The sequence below is a fragment of the Zingiber officinale genome, chromosome 10B (assembly GCF_018446385.1).
Source record: "Zingiber officinale cultivar Zhangliang chromosome 10B, Zo_v1.1, whole genome shotgun sequence".
NCBI lineage: Eukaryota > Viridiplantae > Streptophyta > Magnoliopsida > Zingiberales > Zingiberaceae > Zingiber > Zingiber officinale.
This window is the reverse complement of record NC_056005.1, coordinates 85,509,627-85,530,923: the sequence shown is the minus strand read 5'-3', so window position 1 is coordinate 85,530,923 and position 21,297 is coordinate 85,509,627. Positions and strand designations below refer to the sequence as shown.

Below are 21,297 nucleotides of genomic sequence, written 5' to 3'. Positions count from 1 at the left end.
CTTTCAGTGTCTCCAGTTGAGCTTTTAGCTTATTGTTCTCCCGGTCCCGATCTATAAGTAGTTGATCTATGTGGATGCTTGAAGCAAGAAACTAAACAAACAATAACAAGGATTAGGAAAAATGACAGGTAGATAGTAACCTATAATTAAGAATACGTACGGAGATAGCTTGACGACTATGATTGTCAGCCTGTTCTGAAATATTGATGCCCCTTAATTGCTCTTGGCTGTGTAGCCAAGATTCAGCTAACAGACCTTGTAATTGGAGAGAACCATAACTAGGGGGATCAGGGGTCTACCCCATTTGAGAAGGTAGACCCAAGGTTTGTCTAAATAAAGATGAGGAAACTAAAGAAGAAGAAGGTGAGGAAGAAGAAGACGGAATAGAAGGGGAAGAAGTAGTAGAAACAACCGCAGCAGAAGAAGAAGTAGATGGGATGGAAGGTGGTAATGCAAGGGGTGCTGACTCAATTGTCAAAACACGAATTGTGGAGGGCCTTGCACTGGGAGAAGACCTCCGACAAGGTGTTCGTTTCGCTCGTAGCCTGGAAGCCAAAGAAGGCAAGGCTAATGCAAGAGGTTGAGAAGACATAGAAGGGATAAAGGCCATCTTAGAAGCAGAAGCAGAAGCATAAGCAGAAGGAGCTGAAACAATAGCAGAAGAAGAGGGGATGAGTAAAGCAGGTCTCATCATCCTAAGAGTAGGATTGGAGATAATATGGGTAGGGGATATTGATGTCTTACCTCTCTCAAGAGAAATAGGCGTCGAAACGAGAGGAACTTGCACAAAAGTACCAAAAAGGTCGCTGAAAGGAACGTCCTCAATAAGCCTTGGTTTTTTGACTAAGGCAATGAAAGGTTGTTCTTCTTCCTCTTCCATGGCAGCAACAGTTTCTGCTTGTTGCTCTTCTTTAGACAGCAGGCCCAGGGTAGAGGAATTGGGATTAGCTCAGCGAGTTCGCAGCCATTCTTCTCCGAGATTATTCACAAAAGACTTAGTCATAGTAGCATTCTTGTACATGAAAGCCGGGAGAAGAGCATCAACTGAAACGCAAGAAGTAAGCACCATTATAAAGGAGATATACCAATCAGTAAATGTAACGTGAAATGTTTACACGTATCGAAAGAGCCATCTAAGGGAGTGTCAATGTTGCTTATCCCAAAAGGAAACATCAAGCCCTCCACAATTAAATGCGGCAAGCTGAATTTTGCTCCCCTCAGTTTAGATAAAGCAAAGGCAACAGAGAGATCACCGAGGAGATTATTGGTACTAGGAACTGGAGGTAGATCATATATCCATTGGATAGGAAAAGGAGGAGGAGAAGGGAGACGCATAAAGAAAAATTTGTGATACCATTCCCCTTGGGGAGGGATTCGGTTGAACAAAATGGCCTTGGGACGAGATTAGAATTTGAAGACACCAATATCTACTTGACGAGGAATAAAGAAGTGATAAAAAGACGAGGGGATAAAGGAAAATCTAGCAGTTTAGACACCCCGACAAAACCCATGAGGATAGAAAAAGACTGAGGGACAAACTGATTAAGGGGAATGTTAAAGTAGAGGCTAACATCAGGAAAAAATGGATGAAGAGGGAATCAAAAACCTTGTAGGACTTGGTCCCGGAAGATAGATATACACCCTAAAGGAGGAAGATGTGGACTATCCTGAGGAGTAGGACGAACTATATAGAAAGGAAAACCATAGCTCGCCTTTATATCTACTTCCTCTGTCTCAGTGAGGTCGGAAGCACACAAAAGAAATCACACAGGAGAAGAAGTAGCCATGGTAGAATAGTCGAAGGAGGACGAAACGAAGAAGATGAGGAAAAAAAAGTTGGAAAGCGGAAGGGAACCTCTTAAAACCCTTATTTTTCCTTTCGACCCTATGCCAAACCCCCCCAAATAAAGACAACAGGAGGAATAGCAAAAGGAAAAGTACTCGAAATCCTAATCGTCATAATTAGGATAAAATCGAATGCAAAAAGGAGGACAAATCTCAAGAAAAAGATGTTAAATCGGGCAATGTTCCTCGAAAAACGCGAAGTTCTCTCGATATGGGCTTGATTCTTAAGAGAATCAGACAAACATGGGAAAAATCGGTTGGGTGCCATAAGTTCAGATTATCTGTCTGAATAAAATAATGAACCCGGAGGACATAATAGACCGGGCGAAATTTAGTTGAATATAAGGTATTAATCGATATGTTCCCGCATAAGGATATATCGATCGGGTATAGTAAAACAATTGATGTCGAAATTAGCACAGCAAGCGGGACTTGATTAAAAACTACTGGACGAGACTCATAAATATAAGTATGAATCGGTCGATCACAATAGACCGACCGAGATGAATACTATTTTAACATGTCGATCAGAAGTTTATAATGGTAAGTCAGGTGACATCCACCAGAAGGAACCATATGAAATTTTGCTAAGTATAACATATTAGGTGATATTCATAAATACAAGTCTAAATTAATCTAGTATAATAAATTGACCAATATTAAGAATATTGCAATAGGACTATACTAAATCAAACGGGACTTAATCAATTGCAAAGTACCGGATGGTATTGGTCCATACTAACATGCACCGACCGGTCATAGCAGAACGGTCGAAATGTAGGACATTATAATATGTTGAACAAAGTTTTATAACGGCCAACCAGGCGACATTCAACATACTTAAGCAAAGCGAATAATCATCATGAAGAGGAACAAGTTTAACAATAAAGAGGGAAGTTCAACTTTACATAAATTTACTAGGTTGTCACCATAAAATCCTGGTCCACCTTACAAGGATCTGAATTCAAGTAAGAAAATCATTCTATGGTCAGCTGAGGAAATAGGTCAGAAGGTCTGTTATCAATAAGTTTGCGATGATTCAGGAAGTTGGGAGGGGGATCGCGAGATAAGAAGTCTTCCTCTCGCAATTGTTGCACCACCCCTTTAGTTCCTGTAGTGAAAGCTGCTAGAATCGACCTCACGATCGACCTGTTGAATTCAGTAGATTTAATCATGATAGTGGCCCTATCCTTGAAGCGAGTGTATTCATTAGCCTTGTAGACGACCAAAGCCGTCTGATAAGTTTTCAGTTCGGCTTCTTTGGTGGAGACCTCGGTTCTAACTGAATTTAGGGAAGTATTCAAAGAAGTTATTTCGTCATCCTTCAGCTGCAATGCTTTAAGTTTTTCAGCCAATGCCGACTCATAATCAGCCTTTAACTTGCCAAGCTCAGCTGTCCGTTTCTCCAAATTGGAAGCTAATTCTTTGTTAAGATCCGTAGCTGATTTGAACTGTGTCTGGAGACTTTCAACTTGGACTTCAAGTTGTTTCTTGGAGGCAGCGGAAAATGTGGCAGAAGACAACTCAGTAACTTGCTGTTTTAGCTGGTCGTTCTAAGATCTTAGCTTCTTGTTCTCGTTGTATAAATTATGCATTAGCCGAGACAAGCCCATATTCTCTATCCATCACTAGAAATATAGTAAAGGGTTATGACATAATCACTGATGAATAAAAAGTAGATGTTAATACACATACCTGATTCTCACTATGGGAAAAATGATCAATTGTTTCGGGAGTGGTAAGTTCTTCAAAAATAGGACGAACTTTCTCCCAAGCATTAGCAAAGGAACCTCCTAGCAATATAGGGAGGACGGGAATGGTGGAAGAACCTGTGGAGAAAGAGGAAGTAGGAATAGAAGGAGGAGCAAAAACTAAATAAGAAGAGGGTGAGGAAGGTAAGGATCCGAGTTTAGGAATAGACAGTGGAAAGGTGAAAGAAACATCACCAGGGGCACTAGTGCTAGAAGAAGGTGATGCAGAGAAGGTGAGAGAAGGATAGAGTTCAGCCAAAGTAGGTTCGTCGGAAGGAAGGTCAGCAGGAACAAAACCTTCCGAGACAAGTTCATCAGCAGGAAGGATAAGTCTCCTTTAGGGAGGAGGAGCCCTAGTAATCTTGCACCCCGGACGTTTGCCGGTAGCAACTTCAGCTATCGATTTACCGGAGCTCCCAGGAGACGCGAGTTCAATAATAGGAAGGGGGGCGGATGATGAAAGAGCAGCAGCTACTGGCGAAGGAATAGTCGGCAAAGAAACAATAGGAATTTTTACGGGAAGGTCTTCGGGAGCCTCAGGAATCACCTGAGAGCTGGAAACTTCAACCAGAGGAGTCGGATCTTCAACTGGAGGCGGCGGAGTAATGGCAGCCAAAAGTTCTTGTTCTTTTGCGTGAATTGCATCCTCTTCCAGACGCAGTTCTTCATCGATTAGAGCGGAATAAAAATTGTCCACTACAAAGATAGAAAAATGATTTAGTTAATAAAAATCAATAAGGAAGAAGCATAATTTTACCTAAAGAGCCTTGTGCAGCAGGTTTGTCGGGGCTTAGACCAAATAAGTATAGAAGGTCGACCCTCAGCCACTTAGGGATAGAAAGCTGACGACATAACAACTTTTCACAGTAAATAGGAAAGGAGGGATGAAGATGAAACTCCTTGACGTCAGGCAAGGGAGGTGAGGATTTCCAGGCATGAGACCAAGGAATGGGTCCTGGAAACTTTATAAAGAAGAAACGAGATTTCCAAGCTTTAAGAGACGAGGGCATATCCTCGAAAAGGACCATTTTGGTCCGGGATTGGAACAGGAAAATACCAGGTTCCGAACACTTGGGGTAAGAAAACATGAAGAAATTTTGAGGAGTAGGAGGGATATCTAACAGACGAAATAGCATGTAAGCACCACACAGATAACGAAAGGCATTAGGTGCAAACTGCTGTAAAGAAATATCAAAATACTGGCTTACTTCGATTAGGAAAGGAGGAATGGGAAACCTTAAACCTCCTTTCAATTGATCCCTGAAAAAAGTCACGCAATTAGCGGGGGGACGATGAGGACGATCATCTGGTTTCGGGATTAAGATGCTATACTCCTTGGGAATTTCATATTGATGGCGGATGTGAAGCCTAGCATTTTTTATCAAAGGAAGAAGACATTTGGACATACTAAGGAGCAATCGTTTCCTCAGCCATAGACAGAAGTAAAGGCTAGCAGAACAACAGGTTACTTATTGGAAGCAAGAAAAGAGATCGCCGGGAAACGGAGAGCAAGAGGTTTGATCAAAGACTGCAACAAGAAAGGAACGCTAAGGCAAGAAAGGAAGGAACAAAAGTGAAAAGAAGACAAAGGGTTTAGGGTTTGAAAAACACATAGCCATCGTTAGATCAAAACATTTTTATCTCAATAGACGTTGAGGATTACAGGAAAAAAGGACAAATGCTTACATGACACAGCAGAGAGAGAAAGTATGTGTCACATAATCATAAAGAAACATTTATGTTGGACGCGACAGATTGGATCATGCCGGGGTTGGTAACACCTCGTTATACGCTTCCGACATTCTCTTACCAGGGGAAAAGCCAATCACAAGCAAGGAAATTTTGAAAGAAGATGTAGTTTACTAGGTATAATAAAGGATGAGGGATTGAGTTTGACTAAATCTAGGTTAAGGATGAAAAATAATGAGAGTTGTTTAGACATAAAGCCTGGTCCAAATTAATGTTATTTAGCATAAACTATCATTGAGCGAAATAATTTTACTTACAATACTGAGGGGCACAATATCACATCTATTCTTAGGAATTAGAGGGATTCAACAGAGTCACTCGATTCAATATAAAAGATTGTTTTTACACTTAGAATCTGATCAAATACATAACATTACATTTCCCCTCAAAACATTAAACCTCGAAAGGTTAACAAAAGTTACAAACACAAGCTTTCAGGATGCTTAGAAAATTTCAGTCCCACTGGAGTCAAACTTGCCATGGAGCAGGAGTGGAAAACATTTCACCTGGCATGAAGAAAGCTTGCTCGGGCAACAAAAGTGGAAATATTTTACCAGGCACGAAGGAAGCTTGCTCGGGCGGTAGAAGTGGCAATATTTTGTCAGGGACGAAGGAAACTATGAAGCAAGAAGACTCAAGGGCAAGGGGAAAGGGATAGATCTATTCAGGCCATGGTGCAAAAGTGATTGAAAGAGCCTCTCCCCTATTCGAACCCTAGAGCTCTACAACCAGAGCAACCAATCCTAGCCCAAGGGAAACATGGGCTACGCATTCGTAGCAACATCCATGGGCTATTTTGTTGGTCCTCCGTAAGTAAGGAGAATTGCTCTGAAGCTCGTTGAGTCTCCAGAGCAGCTGCGCCTTCGGTTGGAGATTCTAAATCTCGAGAAACATCGTTTTTCGAGATAGTCTCTCGAACCCTAGAGTTAGCCGAAGTAAAAACTTGAATAAACTCATTCATAGATCTCGCCTTGTCCAACAAGAGTCGCCCCCGAAGAAGGGGATCTAAGGTCATACTCTCAGTAGGAAGAGATGGCAAGGAAGGAAAAGAACTGAGGTAGGTGATGAACGATGAGAGGGTTATAGCCCTATTTAAAGGATCAAGGGAACCAGGGAATCATTGTACTAGGGTTCACGGGATCACTGTACTCAGGTTCACAAGATAGCTGTACACAAAATTTGTAAGGTCACTTCAGTACCTTTGGCAGAGTCACAGGTAGGAAAAAACAAAATCAGACTTGTGTCTAGTCAGTCGTCTACACCTCCTTCGACTAGACTTGAAGGGAAGGCTAGTGATATGGGTTAGGTTTTGTGGATCCCCAATAAGGAAGGGAAAGGAGATAACCAAGTGGAGAAGATAGATCAATATTGGCCGGGATATACTTCAAAGGAGGTAGGCCAATATCGAGTAAGGCATACTTCCGATAAGGAAGAACAATATTGACCGGGATATACCTCAAAGGAAGTAGGCTAATATCGGTCGGTATATGCCTCCAAGGAGGCAGACCAATATCGATCAAGATATACCTCCAGGGAGGTTAGCTAAGATCAGCCGGGATATACCTCAAAGGATGTAGGCCAATATCGATCAGCATATACCTCAAAGGAGGTAGGTCAATATCGGCCGGTATATGCCTCCAAGGAGGCAGGCTAATATCTATCGAGACATACCTTCAAGAAGGAAGGCCAATATCGGCTGGAATATGCCTCCAAGGAGGCAGACCCATATCGACCAAGATATACCTCCAAGGAGGTTGGCTAAGGTCATCCGGGATATACCTCTAAAGAGGAAGGCGAATATCGGTCAGGATATACTTCTGAGTAAGTAGACCAATATCGATCGAGACATACCTTCAGGAAAGAAGACCAATATCGGCCGGGATATGCCTCCAAGAAGGCAGACCCATATCGACCAAGATATACCTCCAGGGAGGTTGGCTAGGGTCAACCGGGATATATCTCAAAAGAGGAAGGCCAATATCGGCCAGGATATACTTCCGAGTGAGTAGACCAGTATCGATCGAGACATGCCTTTAGGAAGGAAAGTCAATATCGGTCAGGCTGAATAATACCTTGAAAAGATACTTGATAAAAATTACATACTTGATAAAATATAGCCCAGTGCTAACTGGGATAATAAACATAGGGGAGCACGGACGAGCATTGCCCAAGGAGCCTCATGAGAGGTAATAATAATTGACCAAACCTAAGTTAAGCTCAGGTTCGACCGATACAAGGAACATTGTTATATTAAGCTATTTATGATGTAGTAAGAACAGTAGAGGCGAGTAGGAACGATAGAAACACTTTAAAAGGACTTGTGAAACAGGATAGAAGTAAATGTTTCAAATAAAGTAGTTAATGAAGATATTTTCAGTATGTGATTGTATAATAGATATTATATATTTGGTGGGAAATATGTTTTTAGACTATTTTACAGGTACTAGACGACAAAGAAGGTACATCTGGGGTACAAAAAAGATTCCTTAAAAGTCATTTACCACAAGTATGCAGCTTACGTCATCTCATAACCAACTCTAACAAATCGGGGTCCACTTCATGACTATGGAGATTATATGAAGTGGTATAAAAAGGGGAATCCTCTCCGTTGGTGAGGTAAGTTCACATCACTGTGCACATTCATAACCCTAGTTTTTCGACTACTGAGAGAGATCACTTTACTACTTTACTACTGTTCATCTTCTTCTTTGGCTCCCTTTTTTCCACACTGAGAGAGATCACTGATTTGAGCGTCGGAGGGCCTAGCAAGGGATTCCCACCCCGGTCTTAGGTCACTGACGATAGTGTTGGTTGGTCTCTTGTGCGCAGGAAGCCTTGGAAGCTCCAGATCTGGGTTTTCTCCGATCGAATCTCTTTATCGCCATTGGTACTTTTCATCGGAAGGCCACTCTGAGGTTTTCATCTTCTTGGATCCGCTTTGGGTTTCTCGGATCGGCGTTCCATATGTATTATTCTTCACCATCAGTAGGTTTTTTCCTTCCAGCTCTCCGTTTTGTCAAGCTTCTCAGACGGGATCATAAATGATTAAAAGGAATATGGTATTTATTTTCTGCATTTTTCTGTTGTAGATTGCCATATTGTCAAACACGAACACCTTCTCTCCGCGTTATGTCCTTGATAAGGACAAGCTCAATGGAGCTAATTTCCTGGACTAGTACAGGAACCTGAGAATTGTTCTTACTCAGGAAAGGAAACTGTACGTCCTGGAGACGCCCATTCCCGAGGTACCTCCTACCACTGCCATGCGAGCTGACAGAGTTGCTTATAAGAAGCATCAAGATGACGATTAGATGTGTCATGCCTCATGTCCGCAACCATGAACTCTGAGCTTCAGAAGCAATATGAGTTGATGACTGCTTATGATATGGTTGAACATCTTCGTCAACTATATCAAGGACAAGCAGGGCACTGGAAGAGGAACTTCAAAGGATATTTGGAAGATCTTAAGAAGAAGGGAAATAAGATTTCTACTTCAGGTATACATGTTATAGAAGTCAATCTCTCTATTTCTTCATCGTGGGTATTAGATACTAGATGTGCTTCTCACATTTGTACTAATGTATAGACATTGAGAAATAACAGGGCATTGATGAAGGGCGAGGTGGACCTACGAGTAGGCAATGGAGCATGGGTTGCTGCTGTTGTTGTAGGGACTTACTTTCTATCTCTGCCCTCTGGGCTTGTAATAGAATTAGATGAATGTTGTTATGTGTCTGCTCTTACTAAGAGTATAATTTCAGTTTCTTGTTTGGACAAGAAAGGTTTTTCATTTATAATTAAGAACAAATGTTGTTCAGTTTATTTAAATGATATGTTCTATTGTAGTGCACCTCTGATGAACGGACTCTACATTCTAGACTTAGAGAACCCCATCTATAACATAAATACCAAGAGGTTCAAATCAACTGAAATGAACCAAACCTATCTCTGGCACTGTCGCTTAGGTCATATAAATGGCAAACGCTTATCCCAGCTCCATAAAGATGGTTTGCTGGATTCATTTGATTTTGAATCATATGAGACATGCGAGTCATGCCTACTAGGCAAGATGACCAAGACTCCCTTTAGTGGACACAACGAAAGAGTGACTGACTTGTTAGGACTTATACATAGTGATGTATGTGGCCCTTTCAATGTCGCTGCCGAAGGTGGTTATAGGTACTTCATTACCTTTACTGATGACTTCAGTAGATATGGTTATGTGTATTTGATGACACATAAGTCAGAATCCTTTGAAAAGTTTAAAGAATTCAAGAATGAAGTATAAAACCAGCTTGGCAAGAGTATTAAGATACTTCGATCAGATCGAGGTGGTGAATACCTTAGCCATGAGTTTCGTGACTATCTAGCTGAGTTTGGGATTCTATCCCAACTCACTCCTCCTGGAACACCACAGTGGAATGATGTATCTGAAAGGAGGAATCATACCTTATTAGATATGGTACGGTTTATGATAAGTCACACATATCTTCTTATATCTCTTTGGGGCTATGCTCTGGACACAGCAGCCTTCATACTCAATTGAGTTCCATCCAAGACTGTGATAAAGACACCATATAGGATATGGACTGGGAGAGATGCCCAGGTGTCTTTTATGAGGATTTGGGATTGTGAGGCTTACGTTCGACGTCAAGTCTTGGACAAACTGGGACCCAAATCCGATAAGTGCTATTTTATAGGATATCCCAAGGAAACGAAGGGATATTATTTCTACATTCCCAGTCAACACAAGCTAGTTGTGGCTAAGACTGGAGTTTTTCTAGAAAGGGACTTTGTTTCTAGAAAAACTAGTGGGAGTACGTTCAATCTTGAAGAAGTTCAAGATATGGATCATAGCACTGAAGCCTTGATGGAAGTTGAACTAGAACCACAAATTGTTGTGGATGATGAGATTGTTCCACAAAGAGTTGAGGAACAACAACCAGTTCAAGTAGACATACCTCTTCGCAGGTCTGATAGGGTACGTCGTCAGCCTGAGAGATATTCATTTCTCTTGTCTGACCATGATGATGCTATGCTCATTGAGAATGATCCTATCTCCTATCAGGAAGCTGTGATGAGACCAGATTCTGAGAAATGCCTAGAGGCCATGAGATCCGAAATGAAATCCATGTACACCAACCAAGTATGGACTTTGGTTGATCCACCTGAAGGGGTAAAACCCAATGGGTGTAAGTGGGTCTTTAAGAGAAAGACTGACATGGATGGACTTATATATAAGGGTCATCTGGTAGCTAAAGGTTTCAAACAAATTCATGGTATTGACTATGATGAAACCTTTTCTCCAGTAGCGATGTTTAAGTCCATTCGGATCATGCTTGCTATTGCAGCATACTACAATTATGAGATCTGACAGATGGATGTCAAAACCACGTTTCTGAATGGAAACTTGCTTGAGGATGTGTACATAACACAACCTGAGGGTTTTGTAGATCCACATCATACTGGTAGAGTATACAAACTGCATAAGTCCATTTATGGGCTAAAGCAAGCTTCTCGGAGCTAGAATCTTCAATTCGATGATGCATTCAAACAGTTTGGTTTCATCAAGAATGAAGATGAACCCTGTGTCTACAAGAATGTTGTAGGGAACACAATTGTCTTCCTTGTGTTGTATGTGGATGACATACTACTCATTGGGAACGACATCCCTTTGTTGCAGTCTGTAAAGACTTGGTTAGGGGATTGTTTCTCAATGAAGGACTTAGGTGAAGCAACCCGTATTCTAGGAATACAGATCTATAGAGATAGATCTAAGAGATTACTTGGCCTAAGTTAGAGTACATACATTGACAAGGTGCTTAAACGTTTTGCCATGAAGAATTCCAAGAAGGGATTCTTGCCTATGTCACATGATGTGAGTCTTTTGAAGACTCAATGTCCCTCGTCTAGAGAGGAGAGAGACCGCATGGATAAGATCCCTTATGCTTCAGCCATAGGATCTATCATGTACGCCATGCTATGTACTCGTCCTGATGTTTCATATGCTTTGAGGATGACGAGTAGATACCAGTCAGATCCAGGTGAAAGTCACTGGATAGCGGTCAAAAATATTCTTAAGTACTTAAGAAGGACTAAAGAATATTTCTTGATATATGGAGGCGATGACGAGCTAGGTGTAAAGGGTTACAGTGATGCCAGCTTCCAAACTGACCAGGATGATTATAGATCGCAGTCTGTGTTCGTGTTTTGCATAAATGGTGGTGTTGTGAGCTAGAAGAGTTCGAAGCAGGACACAGTCGTTAATTCTACAACAGAGGCCGATTATATTGCTGCATTAGAAGCAGTAAATGAGGCAGTTTGGATCGGCAAGTTTATTACTGAGCTTGGGGTGGTTCCTAGCATAGCAGATCCCATAGAGCTCTATTGTGACAACAATGGAGTAATTGCGTAGACTAAGGAACCTCGCTCACACAAGCGAACCAAACATATACTACAACGCTTCCATCTCATTCGAGAGATCATCGATAGAGGAGATGTGAAGATTTACAGAGTATCCACTGAGGCTAACATCGCAGATCCCTTGACCAAGGCTTTGGCACAGAGAAAGCATGATGGTCACACTAGGTCATTAGGGCTTAGAGCCTACGCTGATTGACACTAGTGCTAGTGGGAGATTGTTAGTTAGAACCCTAGAGCCAATCATTTGATGATTGTTGTATGGACTCATTGTATCATATTCCTATGTATATAAAGGCGTTTGTTATGGTTATTATACTTACTTGTATTAGTGTCAAATAACTAAGTATAATAACATCCTTGAGTAGAAGGTTCTTACCTATATCAATCGATTAGTTGAATCGATAGTGAGATAATATAGGGAACACTACTCTTAATCATTCCTATTAAAGTATTAACATTCAGGGACAATAATAATGCGACGAGACTAGCATGTAGGTCAACTCGATGACTTGATCTTACAAGTCATGGATATAGAGATATTAAGTTGACACATGGGTATGCATTGGAGAATGTATACTGAATGACCCGCTATAAGAAAGTATCATGGATCGTTATATGAGTGTCATATACTTTCTCATGTGGCTATTAGTATGACTATTAGTCCTTGGACCTGAAGTCACTATGATTCCCTACATAAGGAGTTACATACTTTGGCTTCGTCAAACGTCACCCGTAATTGGGTGGACTATAAAGGCGATTACTGGGTATGTAACAAATTATGCGGAGGGATGTGAGTGATGTAGATTGGATCTATCCCTCCTATATAACGGGAGTGACATCGTTATTCTTGATAGAGTAAGACCACTAAGTGCATTGCCATGCCCAAATGAGTCAATATGAGATATTGAGCTCATTTGATTAGAGTGAGTCTACTTGGAGTTCAAGATTTAGATTGATCAGAGGATGACACGGTCTATGCCTCACATTGATCAATCTAGATGTCAAGGATAGAAGGACATTTGTCATATATTGTGAAGGGTCATAATTAGTAGTCACAAAGGTGATGTTGGATCTCAACATTCTTGTAACTTGGGTAGCAATGATGTATTGCTAGATGTCGTTCATTGTTTATGTTTCTAAATAAGATTTAGAAACATTGCCAACGTTACAAGAACCTATTGGATCACACACAGAGAACGAGTGGATGGAGATTAGGTTCATATGATGAACCAATTGGATTATGTTCATATGAACAAAAATTGGATTAAGAGTAATCTGAATTAGACTTATTGGGTTAGACTCAATTGGATTCAATTGTTGAATAAGTCTAATTTAGAGTTGATTCATTGAGTCAATTTATATTAATGAATTGTGATTCATTGAATTGAAATTGACTTGAATCAAAGATTGGATTTAACTCAACAAGGAAGATGTGTGGTCAAGTTTGACTTGATCAAATGGGAAGTTGAAACATCAAGTTTGACTTGACTAAATGCCACTTCATGAAGGATGACTCATCCTACATGACATGGCCAACAAATACATTCTTGCCACATCATCTTCGCATCATCAAGGGAGGGCAAGTGGCATGGAATGTCCATGTGTGGCCGGCCATATGAATGCAAGATTCATTGACATTGAATGTAATTTATTGGCATTCCATGTGTGGACGACCATATGAATGCAAGATTCATTAACATTGAATGTAATTTATTGACATTCCATGTGTGACCGACCAAATGAATATGGGATTCATTGGCATTGATTTGGTGATTTATTGTCTTCTTCCTCCTTAGCTCCTTCTTGTTCTCATTCTCCTCTTTGCCGAGAGTTCCAAGCAAGAAGGGTGAAGGTAAGTGAGTTTAATCCAAGAAGAAAGGGTAAGTTAAAGTCACATAGAGAGTTTAGAGATGTGTATGAGAATCCTCTTCTTCTTTTTCTCTCCTTTCTTCTTCCAATCCCATCCGAGAGCCCTTGGGAGTGCTAGCATACTTGTGGTGCTCTCTTCTCCATCTAGAGTGGTTTGAGAATCACTTCTTGTTCGTGTGGATACTACTAGAGGTGTGTACATTTGAACACACTCGAGATCCGACAACATTTGGACGAGCGGGATTTGCGAAGGGCTTCGCATCAAAGGTATACCTCTCTTTCAAGTAGATCTAGAGTAGATCTAGGATTAGAGAAACTTGTACACGAAATTATGTTTTTAATCTTCGCACGGATCCGGTGGCATGGGACTTCGGGGTTTCCACAACGCAAAAAGCGGTTTTTATGGCTCGAAAGTCCCAACAAGTACTATTCATCCGAGGTGAAAAAATGCTCCTTTGTTCCTGCAAAATGTGTTAGTCCCAAACACATATCCTGCAAAACAAAGTTAGCACATAATAGTCATAGTGAATAAAATATTGATAGTCTCCAGACTATCCTGGGTCTGACCTCGGATTTCCTACCGGAAACCCTAGGTCGACCTGACGCCTACAGTTCCCTCTACGGGGAACGCGTCCTCACCTACTCCTCTCAGGAGAGTTACCTGTTTCCAGTGCGATCCTCCAGATCGACGAGACTTTTGCTCAACGCTCGATGCTTCCGGACTTTCTGCTGGACGCCCGCTTCCCGGCTCGTCCAGTCTTTCACCTAGTTCGCGATACCTGGACTTTCTACCTAGGGTTACCATCCCCTAGGACTTTTGCCTGAAGCCCTCGACCCGCAAAGACTTTCCGCATAGAGTTACCACCCCTTATGACCTAGGGTTACCGCCTCCTAGGGTTTTCCACCTGCCTAACCGTAGCTAGGACTTTTGCTTAAGTACACTTAGGACTTTCCTGCAAGCTCATTCAAACTGTTAGATCACAAAACAATTTAACTTTGAATCCTTTGACATAATCAAAACACAGGTTTGATCGTCGAATGTTTCCCGCACCAACAATATCACCCAGGGAAGATATAATGTAGTTATCTGTTCGGTTGAATTATCGAGTTACTAATAATGAAACATAATATGATGTATTGATAGTCGGCCTACAGATCACCAGACATGTGGGGGATTCTCGGGTACACATCTACTTAGACTCCAAGTTAGTCGCTCAACAATTGTCAGGCAATTTTGTGATCAATAATGAACTACTCAAGCTCTATGCCGAGGTATTTGGAAAAATTAGAGTTGAGTTCTAGGAAGTAATTATCCTGAAGGTTTCCTGGTCAGAAATCAAATAGTGGATGATCTAGCCAAGCTGGTTTCTACCATAATTCCCTTCCCTGGGTCATAGATGGGCCGGTGGAGCAAACACTACTAGTAGCCTATATTGAATGGCAAGCCGACCTTGAATTACAAAGTGATTGGAGGATGCCAATCATGTTATTTCTACAACAAGGTAGTTTGCCGACAGAGGGCTAGCAAACATGTATGATCAAGAAGAGAGCTAGTTGGTTCACTTTGATTGACGATAATCTTTATAAATGGGCTTTCTCATGTCTTTTGCTCAAGTGCATCAGGCCGGAGGACATACAATACATTTTTTAGGAAATGCATCAAGGTTCCTGTGGAAGTCATGTGGGTAGGTCTCTCACTCAGAAAGTGTTGCTGGCCGGGTATTTTTGGCCCACTATACAAGCCGATGCAGCCCAGCTAGTGAGAAACTGTTTGTCTTGTCAGAAGCACCAGAACATCCATAGAGTTGTTGAAAACTTCAATAATTTCTTGCCCATTCAATCAGTGGAGCATGAATATAGTGAGTCATTTTCCTTTGGCACCCGCTCAAAAAATATTGTTGCTAGTAGCTATGAACTATTTTTCTAAATAGGTGGAGGCCGAACCATTAGCCAAGATAACTGAGTAGATGATTATCAAATTCATATAATAACATATTATTTGTAGGAACAGAATTCCACACAAGCTAGTTTCAGATAATGGAAGATAATTCCAAGGCCCAAAGATCCAAGAGTGGTGCTCAACTTATGGTATTATTCAGGCTTTCACATCCGTAGAGTATCCCCAAAGTAATGGCCAGATAGAAGTAACTAACAGAGAAATTATCAGAAGACTTAAAATCAAATTGGATCATGTCGGAGAGAGTTAGGTAGATGAACTACCTAGTGTACTGTGGGCATACCGTACAACCCCTCGAGGAGCAACAGGTATAACTTCCTTTCACTTGATTTATGGAGGTGAACCAGTAGTCTTGGTTGAGATTGACGTGGAGTCCGATCGAAGGCGATTGTACGATGAAGGTAATGTGGGTCGATGCCTTATGGAGCTCGATCTTATAGAAGAAATCAGAGATAAGGCGGCAGCTCGGCTAATGGCTTACTGTCAAAGGATGAGGTAAAATTATAATAGAAGAGTTATCCTTTGATTTTTTTTAGGTTGGCGATCTGGTCTGGAGTTGGGTCAAGCTAGTCAGGGACGTTAACAAGTTGGAGCCACAATGGGGAGGACCCTATAAAGTGGTTCAAAAGCTCATCTCGGGTTCCTACTATCATGAAGATGTAGAAGGCAATAGGTTGGAGAGGCCTCAGAGCGTGAATCATCTACAACCTTATCAGGCTTAAAATTTACGCTTGTAATTTACTTGTGCATTATGTAACACCTTTTACACTTAATGATAATGAAGGTGAATTTATCAAAAGATTCTTACAAATTATAGCCCCTAGCTTATAGACCGGGCTAGTCCCAAACTTCCGAGCCATCGATCGAGTTATAAGCGAGAATGCTCTCACGGCTCAGAAAAGTCTAGAGATTATAGCCCCCGACTTATAGACCGAGCTAGTCCAGACTCCCGAGTCACAGGCCGGGTTATAAGCGAGCATGCTCTCGTTGTTTAGAGAAGTCTAGAGATTATAGCCCTCGACTTATAGACCGAGTCAATCCTAGACTCCCGAGCCATCGACCAGATTATAAGCGAGCATGCTCTCGATACTCAAAGAAGTCCATAGATTATAGCCCCCGACTTGTAGACCGGGCCAATCCCAGACTCTCAAGCCACTAGCCGGGTTATAAACGAACATGCTCTCACAGCTCAGAGAAGTCCAGAGATTATTGCCCCTGACTTATAGACCGGGCCAGTCCCAGACTCCCGAGCTACCGACTAAGTTATAAGCGAGCATGCTCTCACGACTCAAAGAAGTCTAGAGATTATAATCCTTGACTTATAGACCGGGTCCATCCCAGACTCCCGAGCCACTGACTGGGTTATAAGCGAGCATGCTCTTGTGGCTCAAAGAAGTCCAGAGATTATAGCCCCCAGCTTATAGATCGGGCCAGTCCCAGACTCCTGAGCCATTGGCTAGGTTATAAGAGAGCATGCTCTTGCGACTCAGAGAAATCTAAAAATAATAGCCTTCGGCTTATAGAACGGGTCAATCCCAGACTCTTGAGCCATCGACCGAGTTACAAGCCGGGGGCTATAATTTCTATACGAGTGAGCCTTGGATGTGATGTGGCGGTCAAAGTCAAGATGGCGTTGTAAGATCGAATGAGTGCGATAGAGGGGGGAGGTGAATATCGCACTCTAGAAAACTTTTCTTTGACTTGTTTAAATCAAAGTTGTGCAGCGAAAAATAAGAACAGGTTCAGTTACTTGGTTCAGAGCCTAGGTCGACTCCTATTCTAAGGCTCACGATTCTTGATCGCACTGTTGGGCAATCCACTAAAACTCTTTTCTCCGAAAATCTCGTAGAGAAGCAGAACGTACAATGAAATGAGTAAGATAGTAACAGCCTATATCTTACTTTAGATTAAGTACAAAACAAGCTAAATAAATATAATGATTACTTAGATAGAAGATGCAGCTCGATCGATATTTACAAATTAATAAGTACTGGAGGAGATGATTTTAGCGATTTAAAACTAAGAGTAGAAACGCAGCGGAAAGTAAATGCAAACACACAGAGACACAAGTGGTTTACTTCGTTCGGAGCCTATCTCGACTCCTACTCGAAGGCCCGCGGTCCTTGACCGCTTTCGGACTCCATCTTCCTCTAGTGCTTTGCTCCCTTACTCAGGTTTGTCCTCACCTGACCATCCTAGACCTAGCCTTATAGCCTCCTCCATCAGCTTCGCGTCCCTTGGATACCTCCCCATCCTTTACGCCTTGCCGTCTGGAGCTTCCTTCGGTCTTGTTCTTGTTGTTGGGTCTTCCTTTGCCAAGAGACTCCTCATCTCCGGGACTTCAACCATTGCTAAGTTACACTCAGACTTACGTTTCCAAGATTGCATGCTTGGACTTACACTGCCAAGATTCCACTTGGACTTTCACCTTTGCTAAGATCACACTTGAACTTTTTCTTGTTATACCTGTATCCTGCACACTCACAATGTATATCAAATAGAAGAATAAACCTAATTTAAACCTTTACCCAAACATTAAAATGTAGGGTCATATAGATTTCTCAAACAAATATGACATCAAATGATTTTACACCTGATCGACCTTTGCTCAACGAGCTATATATGTAGAGTCTCCTAAGGATAAGTATCTTTAAGCTCACCTAGTCTTTACCGGGTCAGACTTACACAGAGAGCTTTGTTTGATCGGCCTTTATATGATCGATCATATATTAACATCTTTGTGGGGATAAGTGCCTTTAAGCTCACCCAATCTTTGCCTGGCCGGACATATACAGAGAGTCTTATGTTTAACCGACCTTTATCTGACCGATCATATATTAATAGCTTTATGGATTTAAGTGTGTTCAAGCCTGCCCGATCTTTGCTCGACTTGGCGTACGCAGAGAGCCTTACTTTTAACCGACCTTTATCTGACCGATCATATATTAACAGCTTTGTGGGGCTAAGTGCCTTTAAGCCTGCCCTGTCCTTGCTCTGCAAGCGTACACAGAGAGACTTACGTTTAACCGACCTTTATCTGACCGATCATATATTAACATCTTTGTGGGGCTAAGTGCTTTTAAGCTTACTCGGTGTTTGCCCGATCGGGCGTACATGAAGAGTCTTACTCTCGACCGACCTTTATCTGATCGATCATATATTAACAACTTTGTGAGGCTAAGTGCTTTTAAGCCAACCCGGTCTTTGCCCTACCGAGCGTACAGGGAGAGTCTTACTTTTGATTGACCTTTATCCGGTTGATCGAGTATAAAGAGGTTTTAGAAGGCTCGAGTGTTTAGAGCCCGATCATCCTTTCATCCGGCCAGACTCCCCTGGATTCGACTGACTATTTGACCGATTAGGTACATTACTTCTTGAATTCCAAAGTAAAATACTAGAATTCTTTTGTTCGGCCAACTTTATGGTTGGTCGGCCCTATCCGAGCGTCCTGCCTTGAAGCCTTTCGGATAGTACCCGACAACTTTGATGTTGGACGATCTACAAAATTAGATGAAGAATGCTTCTCTATTCTGACTTTGACCACTATATCATCTTTCATGTCATCTTTTAGATTCACTTACTATAACTCATATCATATAACATATCAATTAATTAAATTAATTATAAAAAATTATAAATATATAGAGTGTTATTCTCAATTATTTTTAGTATTATATATGATCATCAAATTAAATTATTATGTATATTTGATAATAACTAGATCATCAAATTAAATTAGTTTTTTGCTTAAATTTAATTTAGACTTTTAATTGAGATACTTCAATTTGATTTTGGTTTCATCTGCTAAACGGATAAATCCAAGACACATAGATTACTTTTTTTTTTATTTTAAATTCTTTAAATAATATCTGAAAAAAAGCCGAATTCAATTCATAATCTGTTCAAGTGGCTGTGGCAGTGACACCTCAAACTTCACCCACTACCTCAGCCACCGGCAAGCAAGCCCCATCCCTCTCTCATGGCCGCAGATCTCCCAAACTCCGTTAAACAACTCTCCGATTCCGGCGCCTTCTCCTCCCTCCCTCTCCAATTATACGCCTCTAGAGATCCCACCGCCCCCTCCGACGTCGACGCCACTCTCGAGCCCCAAATCCCGACCATCGACCTCTCCCTCCTCACCGGAGCAACTCCCCGCGAACGCGCTCGCATGGTCCAACGGCTCGGCCGAGCCTGCCAAGACTGGGGCTTCTTCATGGCACGCACTTTCCGCGTCGTCAATGAATCTCCGTAGCGTAGCGTAATTCACGCATGCATCTTTAACCGGATATTAATTGCAGGTGGTCAATCATGGCGTGCCGGAGGGGCTGCGGCAGGCGATGCTGGAGGCGGCCAAGAAGTTCTTTGACCTGGAGGAAGAGGATAAGGAGGAGCTCCGCGGAGAAACTGTCTTGGATCCCATCCGATACGGCACCAGCTTCAACCCCAAGGCGGAGGTCGGCGTCCGGTATTGGAGAGACTTCCTCAAGCTGGCCGTGCACCCGGACTTCCATTCTCCGGCGAAGCCACTTTGTTTCAGGTGGTTAATTCCGAAGCCATGCTGATTTCGATTACAGCACTGAAAACGATACAATTTGGCAATTTTTTACTCTGTTTCAGCGATGTATTACGCGATTACGCGACTTGCACGAGGAGAGTGGGCATGGAGCTGCTCAAAGGCATATGGGAAAGCTTGGACTTGGAAGAGAACGACATGAACAAGGCCTTGAAGCTCGACTCATGCTTCCAAGTCTTCGTTGCCAACTTGTACCCTCCCTGCCCACAGCCAGAGCTCGTCTTCGGCCTTCCTCCGCACTCCGACCTTGGCCTGCTCACGCTCCTCCACCAGAACGGCGTGGACGGCCTCGACGTTGAGCACGGAGGCAAGTGGGTCCACGTCAAACCCCTCCCCGGCTCCTTCCTCGTGAACGCCGGCGATCACATGCAGGTCGAACTATATACGTACCTCTGTTTCTGTTATTAAATGGAGCACTGATTAGTGAAAAGGTGCAGATTGTTACCAATGGGAGATACAAGAGCACGCTGCACCGAGCCATGGCCAACGGCAAGAGCACAAGGGTGTCGGTGCTGACGGTCGTGGGGCCTTCCCTGGACACGGTGGTGGAGCCGGTGGCTGCTCTGGTTAGCTCGGAGAGGCCGGCCATGTACAGGGGATGGAGCTACAGGCAGTTTCTGGAGTGCCATCAGGGGAATCAGCTCAAAGAGAAGGCTGTGTTGGAACTACTGCGATGTAGAGATCATGAAGATGTAATTTGACTTGTAGTAATAATGCTTATGATCAAATACCATGGATGGTCAAATCATCAACTTGTTGACATATGCTTTCTCTCAAGACTGTTGATGACTGAAATGAAAGAGCCTAAAATATACTCCAAAAGAGAGTTAGGCTAATCATGGGATGGATCTTGGGTTCACTCCGACGTTCAAATTAGGATTTACTTGAGGTGATATGTGAGAAAAAGAAGAGAATGGAGAGGGAGAGTAGAACTTAGTCTAAGGTTTCGAGATAATTGGGCCTCCCTTGTTATTTATTACCTTCATGAGTGTTTATATGGTTGTCCGAAGAACATCTCCACGACAATTGAAATATCATGATTATGGGAGCTAGTGAGGGGACTAAATCTGACAGTCATTGGTTGCTGCTCCATTTATCTAATACCATGTGTTTGTAGGAGACTGAATTTG

General features: G+C 42.2%; 1 protein-coding gene across 1 annotated transcript; it reads left to right on the top strand.

The window, feature by feature from the left end:
- Positions 1-19,500: 19,500 nt before the first annotated feature.
- Positions 19,501-20,904, top strand: LOC122028510 (2-oxoglutarate-dependent dioxygenase 19-like). Its single transcript, XM_042587344.1, has 4 exons — positions 19,501-19,810; positions 19,893-20,131; positions 20,212-20,539; positions 20,605-20,904. The coding sequence occupies exons 1-4, from the start codon at positions 19,574-19,576 to the stop codon at positions 20,866-20,868; spliced, it is 1,068 nt and encodes a 355-aa protein (XP_042443278.1). The 5' UTR covers positions 19,501-19,573; the 3' UTR covers positions 20,869-20,904.
- The last annotated feature ends 393 nt before the right edge of the window (positions 20,905-21,297 follow it).